We start from the raw sequence: 22,494 nt of genomic DNA on the forward strand, positions 1-22,494 counted from the left end.
CCCCCCTGCAAAGTCCAATTACCATTGCATCCAGAACCGCCCAATAAGCTTCTGCACCCGATCCCCCCAGTGAGCCGCCTGCACCCAGATTGCCCCACACAACACTCAGCCCACACCTGGATTCCCCCCACACTAACCCCCTCCACACTTGGATTCTGCCTTGCTGAGCCTGCCTGCCCACACCTGGTACAAAGGGGAAGAGCCTTGGGGTGTTTCTGGGGTAGGCCCAGTCCTTGTGCTGTGTCAGAGTTGAGGTCAGGAGTCACACCAAAGGTCACAGCCAGAATTGCAGTGAGGAAGCAGGAACAGGCACAAGGAGTGGGAACCAGGCGAGGAGGCAGAACTTGATCTCATGGGTCTGGTTAGCAACTGGCTGCGTCAGGAACAGGACGCTTTATGCTGTGATATGTCCAGTCAGCAGTCTGCTGCTAGTGAGCTGATCCTGCTGAGCCAACAAGTTCAGCCTCTGTTTGTGGGAGTGTTAGCTAGTTTCCTGGTGGCACAGATAGTAAGGCTTTCACTCAGCAACTCTGCCTGAGTTCAGGAGATCAGACTTCAGTTTCTGTTTATGCCTTGGAGATTTCCTGTGTGACCTTAGGCAAGTCACTTGCTGTCTGTGCCTGTCTCATTTTTAAAATGGGGACAATAATACTTTCTCCTAACCTGTGTCCGTTTTGTCTATTGAGATTGAAAGCTCTCTGAGCAGGGACTATGTGTTTGTACAGTGCCTAGAATGATTATCTCAGTTGGGCCTGTTAAGTGCTACTGCAATAAAGGCTGTTTCTTCCAGGAAGACTTGTATCATATTCTCCTCAGCAGTAAACTCTCTACATCCCCCCATACTTGAATTGCTGTCCCATGTGCTCTGTTGTCTTTGCTTGCCTTTTCTAGCTTGACTGGTCAGTGAAGGGAAAACTTCTTACCTCTAATTCAGCATTTCTGAGGATATTATTTGACTGGATTCCTACTCTTGGTCTTGTCCTTCTAACAAAGGACAGGTGGGATCTCCCATGGCTCTCAAAGCTTTCTGGCTGTTTAATGCACTGGTACATACAGCTCATGCAAAGACCCTTATTGCTACTTGTTACGGTCCCAGTGGTGAGGGTTTTGTGGAGACTGTTTCCAAAAGGAAGTGTAGATCTATGACCATCTCATGATACAAGGGATCGTAAACTTACATTTTGTCAGATAAATCCATAGAATATCAAAGCTGTGCTGCAATAACGGATCTGCATGTCATGAGGCCTAAAACTGACTCAATGCTGACTTGAGTCTGTCTTTGGTGCCAATGTCTGTGCCTCTTTTCTGGAAGATCAGGCAAAGCTCTGCACAGATGTCACATTCTGAGACCAAGGAAAAGTCTGCACCAGCAAAGATTACTTTAACTGTCTTACATTGATCATGCAGCCCTTTGGGCAGACTGTCTATGCTAACTTTGCCTGCACTGAAGTTCTCTTGCATCGACGTCCCCAAGACTAGGATGCTGATGTGCTTTGCTTGCAAAGGGTAAAGAGTGTCCCGCATCAGTAGTTCTAGTGCCATGCGGTATCTTTGCATAAAGGCCATGCTGCCACGTCCTTGAGTCAAACTTAGTTTACTCTACGCTGATGTCCACACGTTGTGGGCCATCTTCAGACTGAAACAACTTGTTTTTAGGCCCTTGTTGAATCGATGCCTGGCTGTGATGGGCAGTCCTACCATGTCATGGATGCCTCAGGCTCCATGGTCTCAAACCTTTACGTTGTTCTGTACATCCAAGGCTTCAAAGTGTCTGTGTTGACTTAAAAATGCTATATTGTCATCTCCCATGGCAATGGTACAGCTGCTTAGACCATGAAGGCCAGCTGTATTAACATTACCTAATCTGAGGCTTTCAATGTTGTTGGTCATGCTTGGAGCACAGCTGTGTGGAAATCTCATGGAAGTAAGACCCTGCTTTGACCATAAAATGTCATGGATGGCTTTGTCAGTTCCACATGACTCTCTAGCTGCCTTGAGAGGTGGATCACATGGCATGTTATGCACTGGAAATACTTCCATCAAGACTTTAGTAGCTATGCTCTATGGAAAAGCTTTGCAACTGTGTCACAACCACACAGCCATAAAATGCGTGTGTCTTGACTCCTGCTTGCAGGCCCAGAGGGTCCTGGATTGTGAGACAGCTCTGTAACTCAACAACCAAGAACTGAGACACAGGAAATAACTGCTTCTCATCTTGACACTTTAGGGAGTCAGTGATCCTGTCCCAGAGAGTCTGACGACCAACCTTGTTGCTTCTAAAATAATCATGGTGCAGCTCTGTGCCAGTGGCTCAATAGCATAAATTTGTGTTGGCTCCTAATTTGGCCTTGTGGGATAGCTTTATAGCCTCTAAGCCTTTCCACAATGAAGTCTCCTTCCACCAGGCAGCAGACATAAAGCCATGGCTTATTTAGATGCTGGGTGAATTTTGACATTGTGAGCCTAACCCAGATATCTGCTATGAGGTAGACTGCACCTCTGAAGCACTCTGAACTGGCTACATACTGGTCTGACTTACAGGAGTCTCAGCTGGAGACATGGGTCATTCCACTCTCATCTAAACAGCCTGGGTCAGTTTCTCCAGGATATGGAGTTACCTTAACATACCCATAAAGGAGTTTTTAGCCACAGATGCCAGAGTGCTTGCGTTCTGATGAACCCGGAGACAATAGGTCAAAACAATTTCAATAGATCAACTAGAGGCCAGCACAGCCTTGCACATTACACCTGAAGCTTCTGAAGCTCCACAACAAAATTAGTGGAGCTGAATAGAGTCACTCTCCTCCTAAAGGAAGCATTGAGGCCATTAACACAGCCCACCTCAAGAGAACTCAAGAGCCATCCTGATGCAGTCAAATTCAGGTCAAGCTGGAAACCACAGTTGCCACAGGCATGAAGGGCTCTGCCTGTGACTAGCTACTGTAGCAGGCTGTGAAAAAGACTGGTGCCCCAGACTTGAGGTGTACACCTCATCTCTGTCATCCCTCTGTGTTAGTTTCTTTTCTAATGTGGGCATTAGGAAAACTGATAAAGGATTCAGGATGATGTCCTGAACTAAGACAAAGGCTGCAGGACAGGTAGAGGTCTGGAACCAGCCCCACAAAACATTTACAACAGGGAGCTCATTTGGTGGCTCTGACCAGTGCCTTACTGGTGGGGAATGTTCAAGAACTCTGGGCTGGGCCATACAATAGGTACATCTAGGAGTTCCTCAAAGGGACAAAAGCCTTTCATTGCGAGTAGGAATCCAGTCAAAATGGGATCTCTAGTATGTGTGTCTTAAGCTGTTCTGCCATGTGCTGTGTACATCTGTGACTGTAAAAAAAAAGAAGAAAAAAAAAACTTAATAGGGGATACTGTGCCATTTGGGAAGCTGTTCTTTGGGTGTGATGAAATAAAGTGCATTTATGATCAATTAAAGATCCTGTGGTACCTTTTGTACTGCAAGTAGGTTTGGCTTGGTTCCAATACTGGTAATTCTTCTGTTTGCCCCCTGCAATTTTAATTAGGTAACTAGATTGTGCCCCCCTAATCACTAATAACAGCTTAAAGTATACAGCCCCTTTCATCTTTAAGGCATGCCAAGCGCTCTACAAACATTACACATTCACTGTGATGTATCAGTTTTAAATGTAAGAGCAGGAAAGTCAGGGAATGGTACCATTAAGGTTCTGTTAAAATCACATACAGAATGTGCTATATCCATGTAGTAATTTCAATATGCAACGCAGATGAGTTGGACACCTGACATGGAGTATTTTAACTCAGTTTGTCAAAGTTATAAGCAACTGAAGATAGGGGCCTATAATGAGAAGAATCAGGCATTGCTTCCAGTTTGTGCTATAATGAAACACAGTTGCCATAAATGCCAATTACAGAAGCATTTTAATCATTTTTCTGTTTTAGTGCTAATGTAAACTATTCTAGTTTTTCACATTAAGAATTTATATTTTCAGATGACAATGTGGTTGCTGTAGCTGAGCAAAAACAGCTAAATGATTACTATCCTGGAGTTACCCTTGCCATTCTTCACCAAGGCTCCTATCCTCCAACTGTCTCTGGGTGCTTTGACCACTGTGCTCATACAGAGCCCCATTGACTTCACTGGGGCTCTGCATGAGCCTAGGACTCTGCTGATATGGGGTGAAATTCTGGCCGCATGGGAGTCTGTGGCAATGCTTCTATTGATTTCAGTGGGGCTAGGACTTAATTCATGGAGCCAGTTGTAGGATCCAGGCTAGTGATAAGACAAGACAAAGCGGAAAATCCAGGTAGATTGACTCTATCCAACAAGATTCACTGTCCCTTGTCCTATGTTATCGTTAATCTGACATGCATCCAGCTTTTGTAAACACTGAATGGATGAATGGGTTAAAACTGCAAAGTCATCAAATCCAATGTGCTCTTACAAATTAGGAATTTCAAAAGGATGTTTACTGAAATGCTCTTTGGCAGCAATGCTTCCTGCACTGGTCAGGCCTACCACAATATTTTATTCTTCAGACCCTTTCTGATAGATATAACACATACAACCTCACAGTTTTGGTTTGCCTTTACTTTTTTCCTTAAGTTTTGTGTGTGTGGCCTACAGAATGGGGCTAGTGTTTATCTAATGCATGCTCTACCCCAACATTTTAGGACACAAATTATTCTAAATTAATACTTTTCATTGTATCTCCCAGAATATCTTGTTTTATTTTTGTCTGTCTCTTTAAACATCCAAGTTATTGGTACGCAATTAAAAGCCACTTTCTTTTCTACTAAGGTGAGGATTCGACAAACAGAAAAGTAAACACTGTTAAAGTGGTATCTAGTCATTAAGGTTGTAATTTTAACATGCCCTCTATTGTGCCTGAGGAGTGCTGCCACTCAACTTTATTGCTGTTGTGGAGTTCTGTGAGAATGCTATTAAAATGTATTGTGTATTTGAACATGATTTATATAAATATTCCATTTCTGTAAGGAGACTTAGCATACCATTTCTTTTAAATGTGCTTCTAGCTGAGGTAGACGTAATTAGACTTCTTCATTCTTCAAACTGATCTGAGTAGTGCAAGTACCAATACCTTGGGAAAAAAATTATTTTTAGTCATATTTTCCTTCATCTTCACTTGAACTAGCCTCCTAAGCGGAGTTGAAATTGCCTTAGCTAGTACTGGTGTTGCTTACTACATCATCACTGGAATAATAGCTTATAGCTAGCCAACCGATAATGAAAGCATGCACATGTCCCCATCTGACAAAGTTTTCAAAAATAGGTGGCTACATTTAGACTCTGAAATCCATATTTAGAAGCCTAAGCATGGATTTAAGAGCTTAACTTTAGCCATGTATTTTTGAAAATCTTGGTTTCTTTTTGTGTAAACACATACAGGCATATATTTTTTTTGCTGTGGCATTAGGTTTACTACACTGACATAGTGTGTTCATAGTTTGGCAACAGCATATTCGTTAGCCTGGTTTCAGTCTGTGTTGAATAAAAGCTATTAAAGTGCCTACAGCCATATCTAACTATGGAACTGTAGCTTTAACTGCTTGAATTGGCTGACTGTTGTATTGAGAGGCACCAAAAATGTCTGGTTCTAGACATTTAAAGCCTTTTAAAAAACCTTGTTAGGGTAACAAACTAAATTTGACTGCTTGATGTTGTCTGCTATTTTAGAGTGTCTGTAATAATAACTACTGAAGTATAGTGGAATACAATTGCATGACTATTGTCCCCTGGGGACTCATGAAAATAAGATGTGATCTAGGAGGTTTATCACAGTAAGGAATGTATTCCAAAATAAATTTGGATCATTGAGACCACTGTATACTATTATCATCACAATGATTCAACAATATTGGTGTGTTGCTTCTAGACTCACACACAAGAAAATCATGTAGACTATAAAGAGAAGTTACTTGTCTTTGGAACAGTCTCTAATGTAAATGGTGGGTTTTCTTCCAGAATAATCAATGCATTCCAGCTGGATTAGAGAACTACTACTCTGAACAAGACTCCAGTGCTCGAGGGAAATTTTACACTGTCATAAACCACTACAATCTGGCCAAACAAACCATCACACGCTCAGTGTCTCCGTGGATGACAGTACTGTCAGAAGAGAAATTGTCTGAACAGGAGACTGAAGCTGCTGAGAAATCAGCTTAGTGCGATAAGCTAATTATTATGTCATTTGAAGGTAACCAAGGGACTTTAAGGAACTTTTCATTAAATATAATTATGGATAATTTAGAGGTTACTCATGTTTATGGTGCAATTGCTTCTGTTTGCTGATACTGCTTTGCAAAAAATAAAACTTGCTACAAAACATTCATGGGCATAAAATAAGGTGCATATCAGCGTCGCTTTAGAGCTCTGACACCATTTTCAATGTTAAAAAATTAACTTTAGATATTTTCTTGCAATTTACTGGATGCTGACAATTTTTCACTGGATTTTTCAGTGGTTTGGACTTCACATAATGTGCTTTATTGTCTGAACTGATTTTGTTTTTATTATGTAGCCATTTTTGCAAACTGAACCACCATAGCCATAACTAGAGTGATCTCTTGTTTAGCAAAGAGCTATATTTAAAACTTTTGTTTTCAGCTCAAGTAAGGCTGATATCAAGGACATGCTGTAATGATTAGAATGGAGAAACTGTCAGGTAGCATATTTTTCTTCACTGTTGATTTGTAAGTGATAATGAAGTTCTCTGCAACAAGGCATGCTCAATGTTTTATTATTACTGTCAACAAAATTTCACTACATTGCCACTATGGCTTTAGTATGTTAGGGTGTGCACTGAAACACAAACGACATAGGACATAGTGGGGAGAGAGACACATTTTTAGCTGTGGATTTGTTCAGGTGGTGTAAAAGCAACTTAAGAACTGGAGGGTGTTTTGATGAGAAAAGACATCCTTTGATCACACTGAAGAAAGAGGCAGAAAGCCTTTCACTCTAGATATAGTCTGTAATTTGTCTGATATGACAGAGGGAGCAACATTTAAAAAAAAATCCCTTTTATATAACATTAACACTTTTTTCCCCTTTTTATATATTCTGAATAGCTTTGAGTTAACTATGCTGTTTGCAATTTGCTAATTTTTAAACTACACGACATCACAAGTGAAACTAGTGTATTAGTTTACGCTACTTGCTGTTTTAAAGTGACATGTCAAAATTGAGTGAAGAAGCATAACTGTTTATGTATGATTTTGGAGGAAAAAAGATGTAGACAAGCCTAGTATTGTGGGTGCACGTTCAAGTTTGATGTTTCATTGTATTGACAAATTTCTTATTTTGTATGAAACCATGGTTTTTTCATTTAATCCTAAATATGCATTACAAAAATAATTTTATTAATATGCTGGTTAGACAAAATAAGTGTGTGAAGCTTTTAGGTATGAGATTCACTTTTCCTTTCATATTACTTGAATGTGATATTTCTAGTGGACATGTCAAAAGTTTCATTGTTATAGGCACTATACAAAAATGAAGGGAAATCATTGGTTATTTGTCTAGTTCTGTAGTAGAACAAATTTGGTCAGCTCCACTTTTGGGTTTTCTTCTAATCCATTATTAATGTATTTAGTATCAAGAATTTTACATACCAATAAAGTACAAAATGGCCACTGCTTCTCAATTCTATAGGTTTGATACCAAACATAACAATGAGTGTGCATTATATAGTTATGAACTATAAAAAGCTTTGTTATTATGCTGTGTGGAATGCATAAAAAGCAATAAATTATGTGCCAAAATTTTCTTTACAGGAGTTTGAACTTTAAAAATGCAAACACATCACAACATACCATGTTTTGTCTGCTAGTAGACATGTACTTTATTGAATGTAAATTAATTCACATGTAACTTTTGACATTTTCACTTCATACAAAATAAAGAATAAGGATGATATTGCCTGTTGCATACAGTATGTTTATATACATTTCCCAAGACACACAGTAAAATGAACTTCGAAATCAAAATTTTTACCAAAAACATGAATTCAAATTTTGTAAGATTTGCTTCTCATTATTATCCTCTAGCGATGTAATTTAAAACTATATTTTCCCTTAACCTTAGACCACTAAACAACTTCATTGTAGAGCCAGCTGCTGAACAATAAGGCTAGTTACTGTCCTCAAAAGAAAACATTCAAAAATTTCAAGCAGCTGGAAACAACTCATTTGGTGACTGATACTGCACCCCTTGAAGTCAAAGAGTTTTCTCACTGACTTCAGCAGGAGGTGGTTCATAAGCTCCTGGCTCCAACAGTTTCTGAAGTGTGGGTTTTTGTTTTGAACAGGTAGTTAATTTTAATACTTCAAAAAGTTTGGCTTCTATATTATCTATTCTTCAGCTTTGCTCCAACATCTCAATACATCAGTTGCATCACAATGGGTTTACTATAATTTAACAAACATGACACTTTCCAAACTTCTTAGAACCTAGTGTAAGTAAAGCTTTATAACAGTGTTTAAAAGACAGTTATTTCCCAACAAATACAAGTGACCCCTGCGCAAACTAACTCTACGGGAGTAGGAGTGGCTGTCATACATGAACAAGGTCTCTACACTTTGTAGTGAGTGATGTGACTAAAAAAGAAACCTGAGAAGACAAACAGAAAAGCTCAACCCTGTCTGCATTGCAACAATTTTCTTCTTTGTACATCCTGTCTACATTGTGAACTTTCCACTAATTGGTTTGGTGGGCTAAAATTTCCTAAACGTATAACTTACATTTTATTGAAAATTTCTTGCAACGTACTAAACTGGAGTCTGCTTTTCACTTGCTAGCTGCCTCAAAGTTTTTAGCTTTGAAAGACTACCTGTTTTATGAAGTTGCTGAATGGACTCAAATGGTGTTGATCTGTTCACTGCAAGAGTGGTACATACACACTTTTTTGCAGGAAAATATTTTCCAGTCACAACAATATGTCATTTGCAGATAGTGTATCTTGCTTTGAGAGGAGGAATGTCTAAATCTTATTCAAACATAGCACATAATAAAACAAAGCCTAACTGTCATACCAGTCCAGGAAAAGCAAGGAGAATGAACACATTACAAGGAAGAAAAGGATCCATACTCGAAATCCAGCATTTTTTTTGATTGCCTGTAGGAAGATATGAGCTCAATGACTATTTTTCCCTAAAAATACTGATTTCCATAATATGACTCAACCAACAGTCTATCTGGGCCCAGTCTGGCACCTCTTTAAGCCAGTGGAAAAACTCACCATTGACTTCACTTAGAGAAGAGTTAGGCCCATATTTCTCTAGATTCTCACCCCATGACTCAGGCCTCAAAATTCCAAAAGCAGAGTCAGCAGAAGGGAAAAAAGGAATCCCCCATCCCACCAATAGAGTTGGGTTAGTTAATGATTAGAACTGTTCATTCTTGTGCATGGCATATGTTCTAAGAAAGTGATACAAGAACTTATTAAAAATGCATACATTATCTATTTCAATGCCAAAAGTTAACTTTAAGAACAAGAGAAACGGCTTCTCTAAATAGTTTATTAAAGCTCTTTAGTGATTTAAATAATAGCTGTTACTGAGGGCTGATTTAACATAGCTCAAGGCAATATTTAAATATTGTAAATGACCAAGTCCAAGTTTAAAATACCAAACACTGATTCCAAGATTTGTTTTTCAACTGAAATGGGAAGGATGGGGGGTTATTTTAGACTTCATATCAATAGACTATCATTAATAGTATCAGTCTCAATTAAATACAGAAGTTTTCATTTGTGGATCTCAGAGTTTTAAGGGGAGGGAAACTGAAGCACAGAGGTTAAGTGACTTCCCCAAGTAAACATGCATCAGAAGATCTGTGTTTTAGTCCCAGCTCTGCCACTGACATACTATGTGACCTTAGGAAAGTTAGTTACACTCTCTGTGCCTCAGTTCTACCAGCTGTAGAATGAAGATAATGATGCTTTGAGAGCCATGAATGAGATGCACTGTACTTAAGTGCTGAATATTATTAATAATCTATTTAGTCTATTGGCAATGAGTCTAAAAAAATTCATCCCTGCCATCATATGCTCTGCCTGCTAAGCCATGTTACCTTTTGGATAGTTGAATATGAGAAATAACAATCCTAAATCAAGTCTCTGAAAAAAAAGTCCCAAACAGATTTTCAAAAATAAGTGCCTAATGATAGGGTCCTAAATTCATGTTTAGGCATTTAGATAAGACAACCTGTAAACAAGACCTTATGCAGTATGGGGAAGGGCCTCTTCGAATCAAGATAGCATATCAAGACTGCATTCCCATCTATTTCAGTGGTGTCTTCTTCCACCAAACTCCTTTGCATAGGTGACTACATGCAGCCCAGGGTTATCCTCATCTTTAACAAGGAGGTAAAGACCAGCAAAGTTTACAGGTCCCAGTGGTTGTTCAGATCAACATTAGTGAAACATGAAGTTTCACAGGCTACACTTCAGTGTAAGGGATCCGGGTAGCTTCCGCCCACACTGCTATTGCTAATCAGATATGCCCATAAGGCAGCCTGCAAGTTGTAAATATTGCCATAGTATAGGGTATTGCTTAGGCAAAAATGCTTTGATAGCTAGGAACAATAAATGCATCAAAACACTACTTAGTAACATTACCTCTCTTATGTCTTCATTGCCTTCTTTGATATTCTCTGTTGCACCCACGACTAACTGATGAATATTGTCAATTTCAGTGTCCTGTTGAGCAAGAGTTCCATAAAGACAATGACAAATTCTGTAGAAAAATGTTAACTGTAAAGATCTGGGTCAGAATAGATCACAACTATGAAGTAAAGAAGTATGTGTCTTAATATTTTATGTGCATCTTTACCAATCTTCAAGGAACCGAGGGTTAATTAAATCTTAAATTTTCTGTCTATGTCACTAGGACCCTGAAATCAATAGAAAAACTTCCATTGACTTCAGTAGCCTTGTATCAGACCTACGTGTAGCCTATAGTTTTTCACCAGTTGTCTTAGGAAAGATGTTTAGTTTCCAAAATGCCACTAACTGAGCATAAGTAACAAGCAACATTAACAATACATTGTTCTGGAGCAAAGAGACCTTACTAGGAAGATGTATCTACTAAGAATATTATGCAGGAAAAGCCATTCGGTATTTGGCTTTGAAACACAACTTTTAAGTTCCATTTTTCCTCAGTGTCTGGGTTTTCTTTTATTCACATCTCTGATAACGTAATGTAAATAAGACACAGAGCAGTTTCACAGCAGAGAAATGTCTGCAGGAAAAGCTCATTTCTCTTAAGCATACAGTTCAGTTGTTTCTCTTGACATTTTGACATTACAGCAGCAAACATTTTTTACCTGTTGCAAGACTTTTTCTGTGAATATCTCTTGAAGTCTGGAGATTTCAACCACTTTCCCTTCAATTTGTCTTGACAAAACAAAACAAAACACCCCCCCAGATATGTCATTGTGTTAGTGCAAAGATTTTCCACTGTAGATTACTCTAGACTCACATCCTCAAACCCAGCAAATCATACTATTAATATGGTAGTCATATTGTCAGCAATTTTAGTTAGCAGTAATGTACAAATATTCCATGATTTATGGTGAGAGGGAGTGGAGCCTGCACAGGTGCTGGAGTATACTGGAAGTTCTGTAGCAGCTTCACTTATCTTAACAATGAGGGTTATCCAAATGAGATGGAAATTAATAATACAAATACAGTAGCCCTTAGATTAATTAATTATTTTGACATATCTATTTTATGATGACCCCATGTTTAAAATTTTTGATTGCTGAAGACTTGTATTGACAACACATGTATGGTAGAAGTTGTCAGAGAAAAGATGGAGAGGTTTGGTAGGTGGGCAGTTGGGTCTTTTGCACCTGGAGAAGCATGGGAGATAATTGGGCATTATAGGATAAACACAATCTGGATTTATCTATCTATTAAAAAGATCAGCAATGAAACAATTAATATTTAAATGGCTATATTTGAGTTTTATAACCGATCAAATGGAAATATCAGACACCAAACATCAGATTTTTTTCAGACTGCCTGCAGACTCGGGAAACAACATGGCATGAGTTTACATTCAGTTCACATTTTCAAGGTTTATACCCAACTTTATGGATTTAGCTTTTTAAATGAAAGTTCATATTCTGGAGCAAGATATTAGCAAGGGGTGGATTCTGTAGCCCTGGAACACAGGGGACGCTGGCTATAAAACATGCAAACGCAGCAAATAAGAGAAAGTTGTACCTCACTTCATCAAATAGGCTATTCATCTCACCAACAAGTCGCTGGTTTTCCTGTTCAAACTAAAGGAGGAAAACAAAACAACAACAAAAACCACATGAAGTCACAGATTGTTGTAAAAGACATTCTAAACAAGAAAGCAAGATCTCAATATTAATTATAAACATTGACTGTTAGTGAATTAATTAAGAGCTGCAGAGATCTTTCTGTATTACTCACCCCAGTTTGAGAAGTAGAAAAAACCAGCATGAACATGTTTGCTTTAACCAGCCACCTGAAAAGCCACTATTTTCCTCTTTTCCCCCAAAGATGAGCCAAAATGATTCTACAGATTTGCTCAATACACAAGTACACAAAAGACACAATAAAAGCAACAATCCTCCTGATTTAACATATGTTTTGACTTTAGAAGCAGCCATAGTATATGATATTATTCTAACCTAGTGTAGTATGAAATTAAGAGCATGAGTTTGACAAAATATGAAACCTTCTGACGTCTAGTACTGATACTTTAGAAAATAAAGCAAAGGCCAGTAAAGTTGCAGTCTCTCTAACTTGTCACTTTCCATTTTAAATTGGGGTTACTTAATGAAATAGCTTTTAAATGTACTATTATCATTACATTTTCCAAGCAAATAACCATAAACAAATTTTATTAGGGAAATAAGCTCTTCTTTCAGAGATGGACTACATTAATTGCCAATTCATTTGCAGTTCACCATAGTAGATTTTGCATCATGCTCATCCAAAAAGACTAACAGATCTGAAAATGATTTAACAAGTCTGCACAGTCAAACTGTAACATATAAATAACAGGCTAACTGCAATCCTCACCTTAAAGAAACTGTTCCAAGAAGAACCAGTTTCTATGCCCTAATCACCAGATGAAACTCTACATAGATGGGGGATGGGATTTTCCAAAGTGCCTAAGTGATTTAGGAGAACAAATCCCATTGAAAGTCACAAATTCCATTTGAAAACCACACCCAGGGGAATTCAGAATTATGTTGATTACTTCTCAAAGAGCAGGTATGCTTCTGAAATCGCCCACTATAAAGTTTCAGAGTCCCTGAACAGCTATAGGTGGAAAATGCTGGGTTGATTTATTTTGTGTGAAAATTTTACTGGATATGAAACCTTAATACTTATAATACACATCCTAGGTAGGATGCGCCTGTGATATATTGTATTTCTAAATATAGAGCCCCATACGTAGCAGTATGAATAGTGGAAAATGTGGTCCTTGCAGTCCAAATAATTTGACACGAGAGTGGAGTGAAATAGTCCAGCACCTTAACTGTGCAAAGAGAATGAGTATTATTCCATTTCTTTCAAGAACACTTGGTGTTTACACTGAACTCATCTATTAAAACACTTCCTTTGTGTTTTGCATAAGCCAATCGAGTTTCAATTTCATTAGCAATAAAAATCCAATGCTTCTGCATTATAGGGTTGCCAGGCGTCCGGTTTTTGACTGGAATACCCAGTCAGCAGTGCTGACCGGACCATTAAAAGTCCGGTTGGTGGTGCTGCCGGCAGGGCTGGCAGGCTCCCTGCCTGGCACCACACGGCTCTCAGAAGCAGCCAGCATGTCCCTCCGGCTCCTAGGCGGAGGGACAGTCACAGAGACTCCACGTGCTGTCCCCACCGGGAGCACTGGCTCCGCAGCTCTGTCCAATAGGAGTTGGTAGCAATCTGAGCAAATGCCAAGTATTTCTAAGAAACAGAAGTTCTGTAGGGATTAAGCAAAAATTACTCAGAACACTATATGTCAATGCAAAAAGCAGAGGAATTTAGTAACTGCCTGAGAACCACTATCTTTAACAAGAAAGACAGGTAGTTACATTCATGTGAAATTAGTCTCATGTAGGTAGCTAGACATTTCGCTTTCTACACAGACGTTACTGAAAATGCCCTCACTAAGCTGTATTTTTTTAAATGATGGACAATGTAAACATTTCAATACTTCAGAGTAATTTAAACATTTAATTCATCATTAATTTTTTCAAGATACTGCATGTAAATCAATGTGCACAATATGGCACAGAGCTAATCAGACTCAGCTTTTGTGCAGCTCCAATCTGCATAAGTAGGCAACTTTAATGCCATTATGCTGCCATCTTTCAAAATTAATCACAATGTTCGTTTCTCACCCTAGTCACTTTCCCCCCAGTCCTCTTAGCATAAAAAAGGATTATGCTCACAGCACAAATTTTTCAAAAGATCTACTTTTATCTCAAACTAATTGACATTAATTTGAAAATCCTCAGAAAATTCAATCTTTATTTACAGATTACATGCTGTAAATTTCAGGAAGATACACTGGAATCTTTGTACTAACCCAGAAATTGAATCTTACTTTTAGAGATTCAAGAGGCTAAATCAACACTGTCTCCATAATGTCTACTAGTTGATCCATATTCCTAGGATATGCCGTTGAATACTGTGTATAATAGTCCAGTATTTTTCTTTCCTGCTGGTAACACTATTCCAACTTTCCAACACAGCAACAGTACAAATTCTTTTCTTTTTGCTTTTGGGTATAGTCAGGCACTTCTTCCCTTCCAAATGATCTTAGTTCATAGAGTGACCATTAGACCATTCCAGGAATAGAACATACCAAGCAGATCTATGAGGAGGAAGTTTGCCCTTCAAGAAAGGAAGCCTGAATTTTAGAATATTTCTTTTTAGGATATACTGTTCTGGGATTTATTTACTCATTACGGAGAGATGCTGTCACAATGTGACTGGTCCCTTTAAGGAGAATTGGGACCAGCCCCGTATATGCCATAATTAATTAGCTGCTTCCCAGCCTGAGAGGGCAGGATTAAGGAGTGTCAGCTGATGCTTTAATGTACACCTGGGTCACAGAAGAAGGGCTGAGAGAGATCAGTCTAGAGTGGAATCACAGACAGCAGGCAGGCTCCTGTGAAAGGCCGTGAGTGATGGTCCACAGGAGGCTGGGTACTCCAAAGCTATTAGCCTTGTGGCCTGGTGCTCTATACCAGAATAGGGAAGGACGCAAGGAACAGAGCCCAGCAGGGAACGTGGACAGTATTCCAGGGGAAATGGCCTGGGGGCTGAGCGCTCGATCCCAGAGCCAGACAGACTCTCAAAGGTAGCCCAAAAAGGGGCTGGGAATGGAGCCTGTGGCTGAAGAGAAGCTCCTGAAAGGCAGAAGAACCTTGTGTTTGTTGGGAATTTTAGCTGACTTGTGCTATAGTGGAAGAAGTGTTTGTTTGTGACTTGGTCACATCTCTAGAACAACCTAGTGTCTGGAAAACTGAGGCACTACACCTTGGGGAGGAAAACCGAGGCAGGGGGTGACTTCAGTGCCCAGGTTTGGCCAGCAAGGGGCGTTACAGAGGAGTCACCACCCCACAACAGATGGTCTTACATTTTGAAATACTGTTTTAGTAATTGTGTGTTATTTACTTCATTCTGATATTTAAAATGAGCATTAATCCATTAAAAGGAGCTAGTGTCCAATTAATATTGCTTCAACATTCACAACAGAAGAGTGGGTGCTGACTATGATAATTTTTAGCAAATCCATTCATCTGTTTCTTCCCAAATGTCCTATCCTGTCTACAGATATATCTTTAGGGATGGCTTCGTAACAGCTACATTCCATGTATCAGGAATATTCAACTGTATCAAATATTCGCAGCCTGGCCTACCCATCCTCAACTACAGAGTGATTCTAGGGGAGTGATATCTAGTGATACAAGTTCCCTTTCCCCACAAGCATTGAAGCACTCTAGAAAGTCTCTTCCAGAGGTTCAGTCCTATCAGCAGTAATCCATCCATAGTTCAGCCTATTCCCCTGCCCACAGATTCATGATTAGATCATGGCAGAATTCTAACATCCCAACCTAAATGATTAAATTACCTCCCATCACAAGGACCCTGTCTTTGGAGACTTTTCCTCCAAGGGAGCATGCATTAACAAAATCTAATGACTGGTATAGACATAGTTACAATTATAGTAATGAATGGCTAGAAGAGTTAAACCCGTGGGACCTGATTCACCATTGCACTATGTCAGGTTTACACAGGTGTAAGTATTAAATGGAGTCACACCAGTGTAAACCTGAAGTAAAGTGGTGTACCGAGTACAGAAGGTCCAGCACCAAATAGTCAAGATAGTCATTGACTGGAGAAGGCAGCCAATTTATAGCTGTTGGTAAAATTTCTGGTGCTGAATTTTTCACGCAGGACTATTCAAACTTGTTCATGCTTCTGTGGGAATAAGTTGGAACAGTCCTGTATTAAAAATTCAGCACCAAAAATGTTACCGTTTTTTAGCACCCTAGTAAGAATTATATAACCAGTTTAAAAGTCAGATTTTCAATACACAGTAAATGCTTGTGATCTGTTACAAATAGTATAAATCCACTTTGAGAATGTATTTTACAAGAAATCCCAAACCCGCTACTCATATTTAAAAAAAATATCCCTAGATAAACTTTGTAATTTGAAATGATGGCTGATGAATTATTTGGTCTGCACTGTAATAAACTATGATAGAACAGTCAATTGAACAAAAGGTTAGAACACACCACATAATACATCAATATGTCACAAAAGAATTTACATGATAGGAACATAAAACTGAAACTACAACAATCTAAATATAGCTCAACTATCTATGGCTTAATAAAGAAAGCGCTTTTTATGACAGTAAAATATGCTGCTACAAAAGGATGGCACAAAGTGACAAATTGCTTAGACTTTGTCCAAGATTTAATGAATAGAAGTAATAATCAGAGTTCTTTTTTGTTATCCCAAGAGACACATCATTAAATGTCTGTATGTGATTTCACCGTAGACAAAAAATAATAAGATGAAAGTAGTTGAGGAAAATTAGACCTTTTCAGAACAGACACAGCAGAAACGGATTTTATTCCACTCAATCTGACCACAAGACATCTGCTTACAATAACTATAAAAGCATTAATATACCTGCACTATGGGTTATAAATTAGGATTTATTGTGCAAATCGTACAATAGTCTGCAACCATTTTGGACCATGTAATGATCTCTCCTGTGGGTGAAATAATGAATTAAATTGCTGTTGTAGCCATATGAGAGAGGTTTAACTCATTATTTTACCCTTAAGAAAGATCATGAAACACTGATTGTGAATTATGGGTATAATTTGCCACAACACTTTAAAACCAATACTCCAGTTTCTACAGTATTTCTCACCCTTTGGGAGTCAATTTACTTAAAATAAATGTAACTTCCATGCAATTGGACCATTATTCACAGAAAAAGAATTAAAAGAGTAAAAATTAACTATTCCTGTAATAGCATACATAAAAATAGAGAAATGTCTAAACACCCCTTATCAAATCAGCTATTGGATGCTGTGAGGATTCTTTGACGTTTGTAAAGCACATTGAGATTCTTGCATTGAAGACACTAGGTTGTTGCAGTGTTGTGATGAAGCATGTTATCTGGTACAATGTCCTAATACAATGCTCAAGGGAAGAGCATATAGCTGCCTGATTTCTGCTCGTACTAATGTAACTCCACTGAATTTAGTTTTCGCACATGAATGGAAAAACTGGGTCCAGCGTTTTGTCAAACATTTTATTTCTGCCAGGGGAGAAAATCTTTCAGAACAGCTTGTAAATTTATCAGCTTTGAGTTCTTGTTAATTAACACAATAATATTAAAATAACCTAAAATTCAACAACATATGGACAAAATCCTTTGGCTAGGTGCCAGCAGGTCTCCAAACCTCAGGCATACCTGGAGAACTATTGCTCAAAAATGCTTTCAGGTGTTGGAGACAGTGCAGTTTCATTTCAGCAAACTACTGCACACATCCCTGCATTTTGTAAATACCGTCATCTAGTTATATTTAATAATAAAACTATTCATATTGGGTCTAGAAAATGCTAGCAGCACTTTAAGCATCAATCAATTAGAGGGAAAAGATTATATCAGTAACATTCTTACTGCTCATATGAAAAAAGAGAGAGAGAGAAGGAAAGAGGGCAATACCAGGAAAGAATGATTACTCACCTCTTATAACTATTGTTCTTTGAGATGTGGTGTAGATGTTCATTACACTACATGTGTGGGCATCCCGTGCACCAGTGCTGACAAGTTTTCCTTAGCGGTATCCATAGGGGCCATGCCTCTGCCTGGTGCCCTCATGCTCCAAGCCAAGGGTCTAAAGGGCAGAGCCATGCTGCCCACCCTTCACTTCCTTCATACCCGACCCTTAGATTAAACATCTGGAAGTTTGGGGAAGGAGGGTGAGCTCTATGATGGACATGCAATGCATCTTGAAGAACAACAGTTATAAGAGGTGAGTAACGGTGAGCTTCTTTGAGTGGTTACATATGTCCATTAAACTAGGTGACTCCTGTGCAGTTTCCACTGGAGGTGGGGCTAGGAATCTCACTGGAAGAGGGACTGCAGAACTGCTTTCCCTACATTAGTATCTTCCCTTGACTCGGTGGCAATCACAATGTCTCGATCACATTGCTGCTCTACAAGTGTCCACAATAGGGATGTTTCCTACAAATGTTGTGGATGTTGCGTGCTCTGGCTGAAAGCACAGATGGTGTTTCTTGAGCGGTGGAAACCTTAGTGTTGTAGCACATGACAACAGAGCTGATGATCCACTTGGACAATCATTGTTCTGCATAGGAGACTAATAGTTGAGAAGAGATCTGAAAGGGCTTCATTCTATCTAGAGAAAAAGCCAGAACATCCAGAATGTAGAGCTTTGGTTCGTCCTTACAAGCTTGTGGCTTTGGAAAGAAAACCAGTAAACATACTGACTGATTGAGATGGAAGACATATACTCCTTTGGAGAGAAACTGTGGCCTAAGCTATATCTCGTCCTTAACAAAACAGTATATGGAGGATCATGGACATGCAGCTCACCTACTCTCCTCATGGAGGTGACGTTCACTAAAGACCACAAGCAGGAGGCTAACAGATCAAAAAGGGGGACCCATAAGGGCAGATAACACTAATCCCATTTGAGAGGGTGAGAAGCTAAAGTACCTTACTTACAGCTTTGATTAATGTTGGCCATATTCACCTCTTATAATGCTGGTGTAGCAAAAGAGATCAACTCTGGGTAAGATATCAGTGATTTTTCAGGTAGGACTCCAGCGCTTGAACTGCAGGTATGGTGTAGCCTACACCTCCATCAAAAGAAAATGAGCCAACCAGTTCAGGATTGACTTTTGGCAACATTTTAAGTAAGTTAGAGCAGGAGAGAGGGTAACTCTAGCTATAGCAATAGCTCACTTTTGTATGCTTCTTTCACCTCTTGTTTCCTGCTATATTTTCCAGTGCTATTTGCTCCAGTACTAAGGGAAGCTACTTTTCCTTTTATGCTAACAAAAACACATTTGAAGTGAAAATTTGTAGTTAATATTTAAAAGTAAACTAATGCACAATCCCAGGAGCAATTTACTTACCATGTTAATATATTACTCTGCAAGCAGAGATTTAAGAAAAAAATCTCAGTAGCATTCTGCATCTGATGCTCCACTGACCAGGCTATTACATTTGGAGCTAAGGTTAAAACTTCCAACACAAGTTATTCCACTAGCCTAGGCATAGCAGGGGTGTCAGGTCGTTGTCATGTTTGGGGTATCATCCTGCAAAATGTCGGCAGAACAAGGCATGTTAAAAATAAAAGTGACAGGATGGCCTTGTATTTGTTTATTTAGCTCAGAACTTCAATGTTGTTTTTAGGCAGGTTTTTTGGATATGTCAAATTTGAAGTGTCACTCGTGACTCACAGCAGATGAAGTGTAAAAAGTGAGTCGGTTTAGTAAGAGGGACAATGCCAAGTGCAAATATATAAAAAATAAAAATGAAGAGCAGGAGGAGTTTGAAAGATTGCATGGAGTAATAATGCACTTTCTAAAAACATCCAGCAGCTATCCCTTAGGAATAGCTGACAGAATGTCAGACTACAGCTAGTTCAGGATTGTGAATTCTAGAATTCCTTTCATCATCTCATTGTGAATATTTATTTCTCAATCACTTAAAAAAATATTTAAATACTATATAGAGATGCCATGAAACTTTATCCTAAACTGCTAGAATAAAGAGTATGGCAACTGGTCCAAAACCTAGTATATAGCACAGAGCCAAAAGAAAAGACAATAACAAGATGGTTATTAATCAACTATTAGAAAACCATTTTTTATATATAGCAACTCAAATAGCTGGTGTTAACCTCCATTTACATGGAGAGCTCCAACATTAGCATGCAGACTGCTGGAAGAAAACAGAAGAAAACAGGCCTCTGTGAAAAGTGGCCTTTTTATGTCAGATTGAGAAAAAAAAAGATGGTAACGTGTGAGGAGGAGGATGTTGTCATCATCCAGGGAAGCCTGTGAAGGGCTTTAAGTAGGATCATGTCTGCTCCCTTCTCTTGAGAGGGGCCACATTCACTCATTCTCAATATGGTCTGCAATTCAGGGGGCTATTTTGGTCCCTCACCTTCCTCCTAGACACTCAGCAACTGTGGTCAAGAGTATTTGTTTTTTCAATCTGCAACTAGCTAAGTTAGTCTGACCTTTTTCCTTAGATATAGCCCTTCCTACAGTTATTTATACCTTTGTCATGTCTAGGATGAGTATTATAGTGCTCTACCTAGGACCTAAGTTCCCTCTAAGCTATATGGCCACCCAGCAGTCTATCCAGTGTCTTGCACTTCAGGTACCCCTCCCCCCACTGCTGCGCTACTCCTTCCCTCTGCCTTGGAGCCCTTGGCCAGCTGCTCCTGAGAGCCTCCTGCTTGCTGTGCAGAGCGGAGGCGGGGGAGGGTGGGAGAGAGAAGGGGGCACTGAAGTCAGGGTGTCCTCTTCCCCCTCCCCCACCCCTGTACCCCATCTCCATAGAGCAAAGGAGGGGACATGACAGGATTCAGGAGTGGGACGGAGCTTGCTGGCAGCTGCTTCTCTGTCTGAACAAACAGGTTTCAGACTGGTGAGTGCCAATCTACTTAAACGGGCAGCATACTTAAAGGGCCAGCATGCGTCTCTCTCTCTCACACACACACACACACTCAGTGTGTCTCTCTCTCTCTCACACACACACACACACACAGTCTTTCACACTCACCTCCCAACACATACTTGTATTATTGTGGTTGTTACTTCTTGATACTTCCTGCAATGCACACATATTCTCTGTAATTTTATTCTTTCAAAGTGCTGTTATTTTAGTTTTTTTATTGGTCTATGCCTTTCATAATTTTTATTTCTCTCTTACGCTTACATTTAATTCTTTGAGTAGTGAGTTCTAAAATGCCTAATCTGTCCTGGCTGGTGTAATTATCCCTATAGGTAACTTTTTAAAAATATATATTATATCTAGTTTTTTGTTTCTACTGGTGGCACATATCCACACATTACCTCAATATTGATACACATAACAAAATTCAATCCGCACGTGGATGGAAAAAATTAGAGGGAACGTTGCCTAGGGCTACTCTTGAATACCATCATGGAACTTCAGATACTGCTGCATTCAGCAGCCTTCTGCTTAGCAACACTAGTCATGTTGAGGACATTAAAACCTATGGCCTGTTTGTTGTTATGCTTCTGGTTTGCTTCAAAGTGCAATACAAGGTGTTTACTTTAAAGCCCCACGAGACCTGGTTTCTGAATACTTTGGGTCCTGTCCACACTAGAGAAAGTTCAGTGACATGGAGACCCCATGTAGATGGGCTACAGCTGCTACGTGCGTTTTAAAGCACTATGTCAATCAGCTCTACCAAGAGCAGGGTTAACTGACACAGAGCATGAAATTATGGTGATAGCCAGTGGCCTATTTACACCAGGACTCCCAATATGGCTGACATGGATAGTGCTAACCTGGTGTTAGCAATGGCAGGAAAGATTCAGAAAATTTCCCTAGTGTAGGAAGAGCCTCAAAGACTGCCTCTCTCCTTACCTACCCCCTTCTGACAACTGGGATCAGAGCATTTGTTAGTCCCAGGGTTTGAGTTTTCTAGCTTTCCAACACATTGCTCTGAGAACAAGCCTCATAAAGTGGCAAAGAAGCAAGCTGCACAGACAGCTGTGAAGGAAAGCTTGCAGGCTGCCTATTCACACTAAAAAAACTGCTCAATCTCTTTTGTAAGCTCTAAAAATTCACAGATAAAAAGAATAAAATTACATAAGAGTAACTGGCAACAGAACAACTCGAACAGGGACGGCAATAGCAGCAGCAACTATCTTTATCTTCCAAATGTTTTTTTATGCT

General features: G+C 39.3%; 2 protein-coding genes across 4 annotated transcripts in view; one reads left to right on the forward strand and one right to left on the reverse strand.

Annotated features, from left to right (window-relative positions):
* NSG1 (neuronal vesicle trafficking associated 1) overlaps window positions 1–6,730 on the forward strand; it is a 25,959-nt gene extending 19,229 nt beyond the window's left edge. For both annotated transcript variants that reach the window (XM_084627468.1, XM_084627467.1), the window contains exon 5: window positions 5,972–6,730. In XM_084627468.1, the coding sequence (XP_084483594.1) occupies window positions 5,972–6,172 (201 nt within the window). In that variant the 3' untranslated portion in view covers window positions 6,173–6,730. The remainder of the gene's footprint in view (window positions 1–5,971) is intronic.
* Window positions 1–22,494, reverse strand: part of STX18 (syntaxin 18) — a 117,703-nt gene that overhangs the window by 3,189 nt on the left and 92,020 nt on the right. The window contains exons 8-11 of one of the 2 annotated variants that reach the window (XM_084627465.1): window positions 12,237–12,295; window positions 11,333–11,402; window positions 10,626–10,706; window positions 6,731–9,122 (exon numbers count right to left, since the gene is read on the reverse strand). In XM_084627465.1, coding sequence (XP_084483591.1) covers window positions 9,027–9,122; window positions 10,626–10,706; window positions 11,333–11,402; window positions 12,237–12,295 — 306 coding nt within the window. In that variant the 3' untranslated portion in view covers window positions 6,731–9,026. Of the gene's footprint in view, window positions 1–6,730; window positions 9,123–10,625; window positions 10,707–11,332; window positions 11,403–12,236; window positions 12,296–22,494 lie in introns of those variants that run through there. The other variant, XM_084627466.1, reaches the window with a different exon arrangement.

The sequence above is a fragment of the Lepidochelys olivacea genome (assembly GCF_965140295.1).
Source record: "Lepidochelys olivacea isolate rLepOli2 genome assembly, chromosome: 4".
Classification (NCBI taxonomy): domain Eukaryota; kingdom Metazoa; phylum Chordata; order Testudines; family Cheloniidae; genus Lepidochelys; species Lepidochelys olivacea.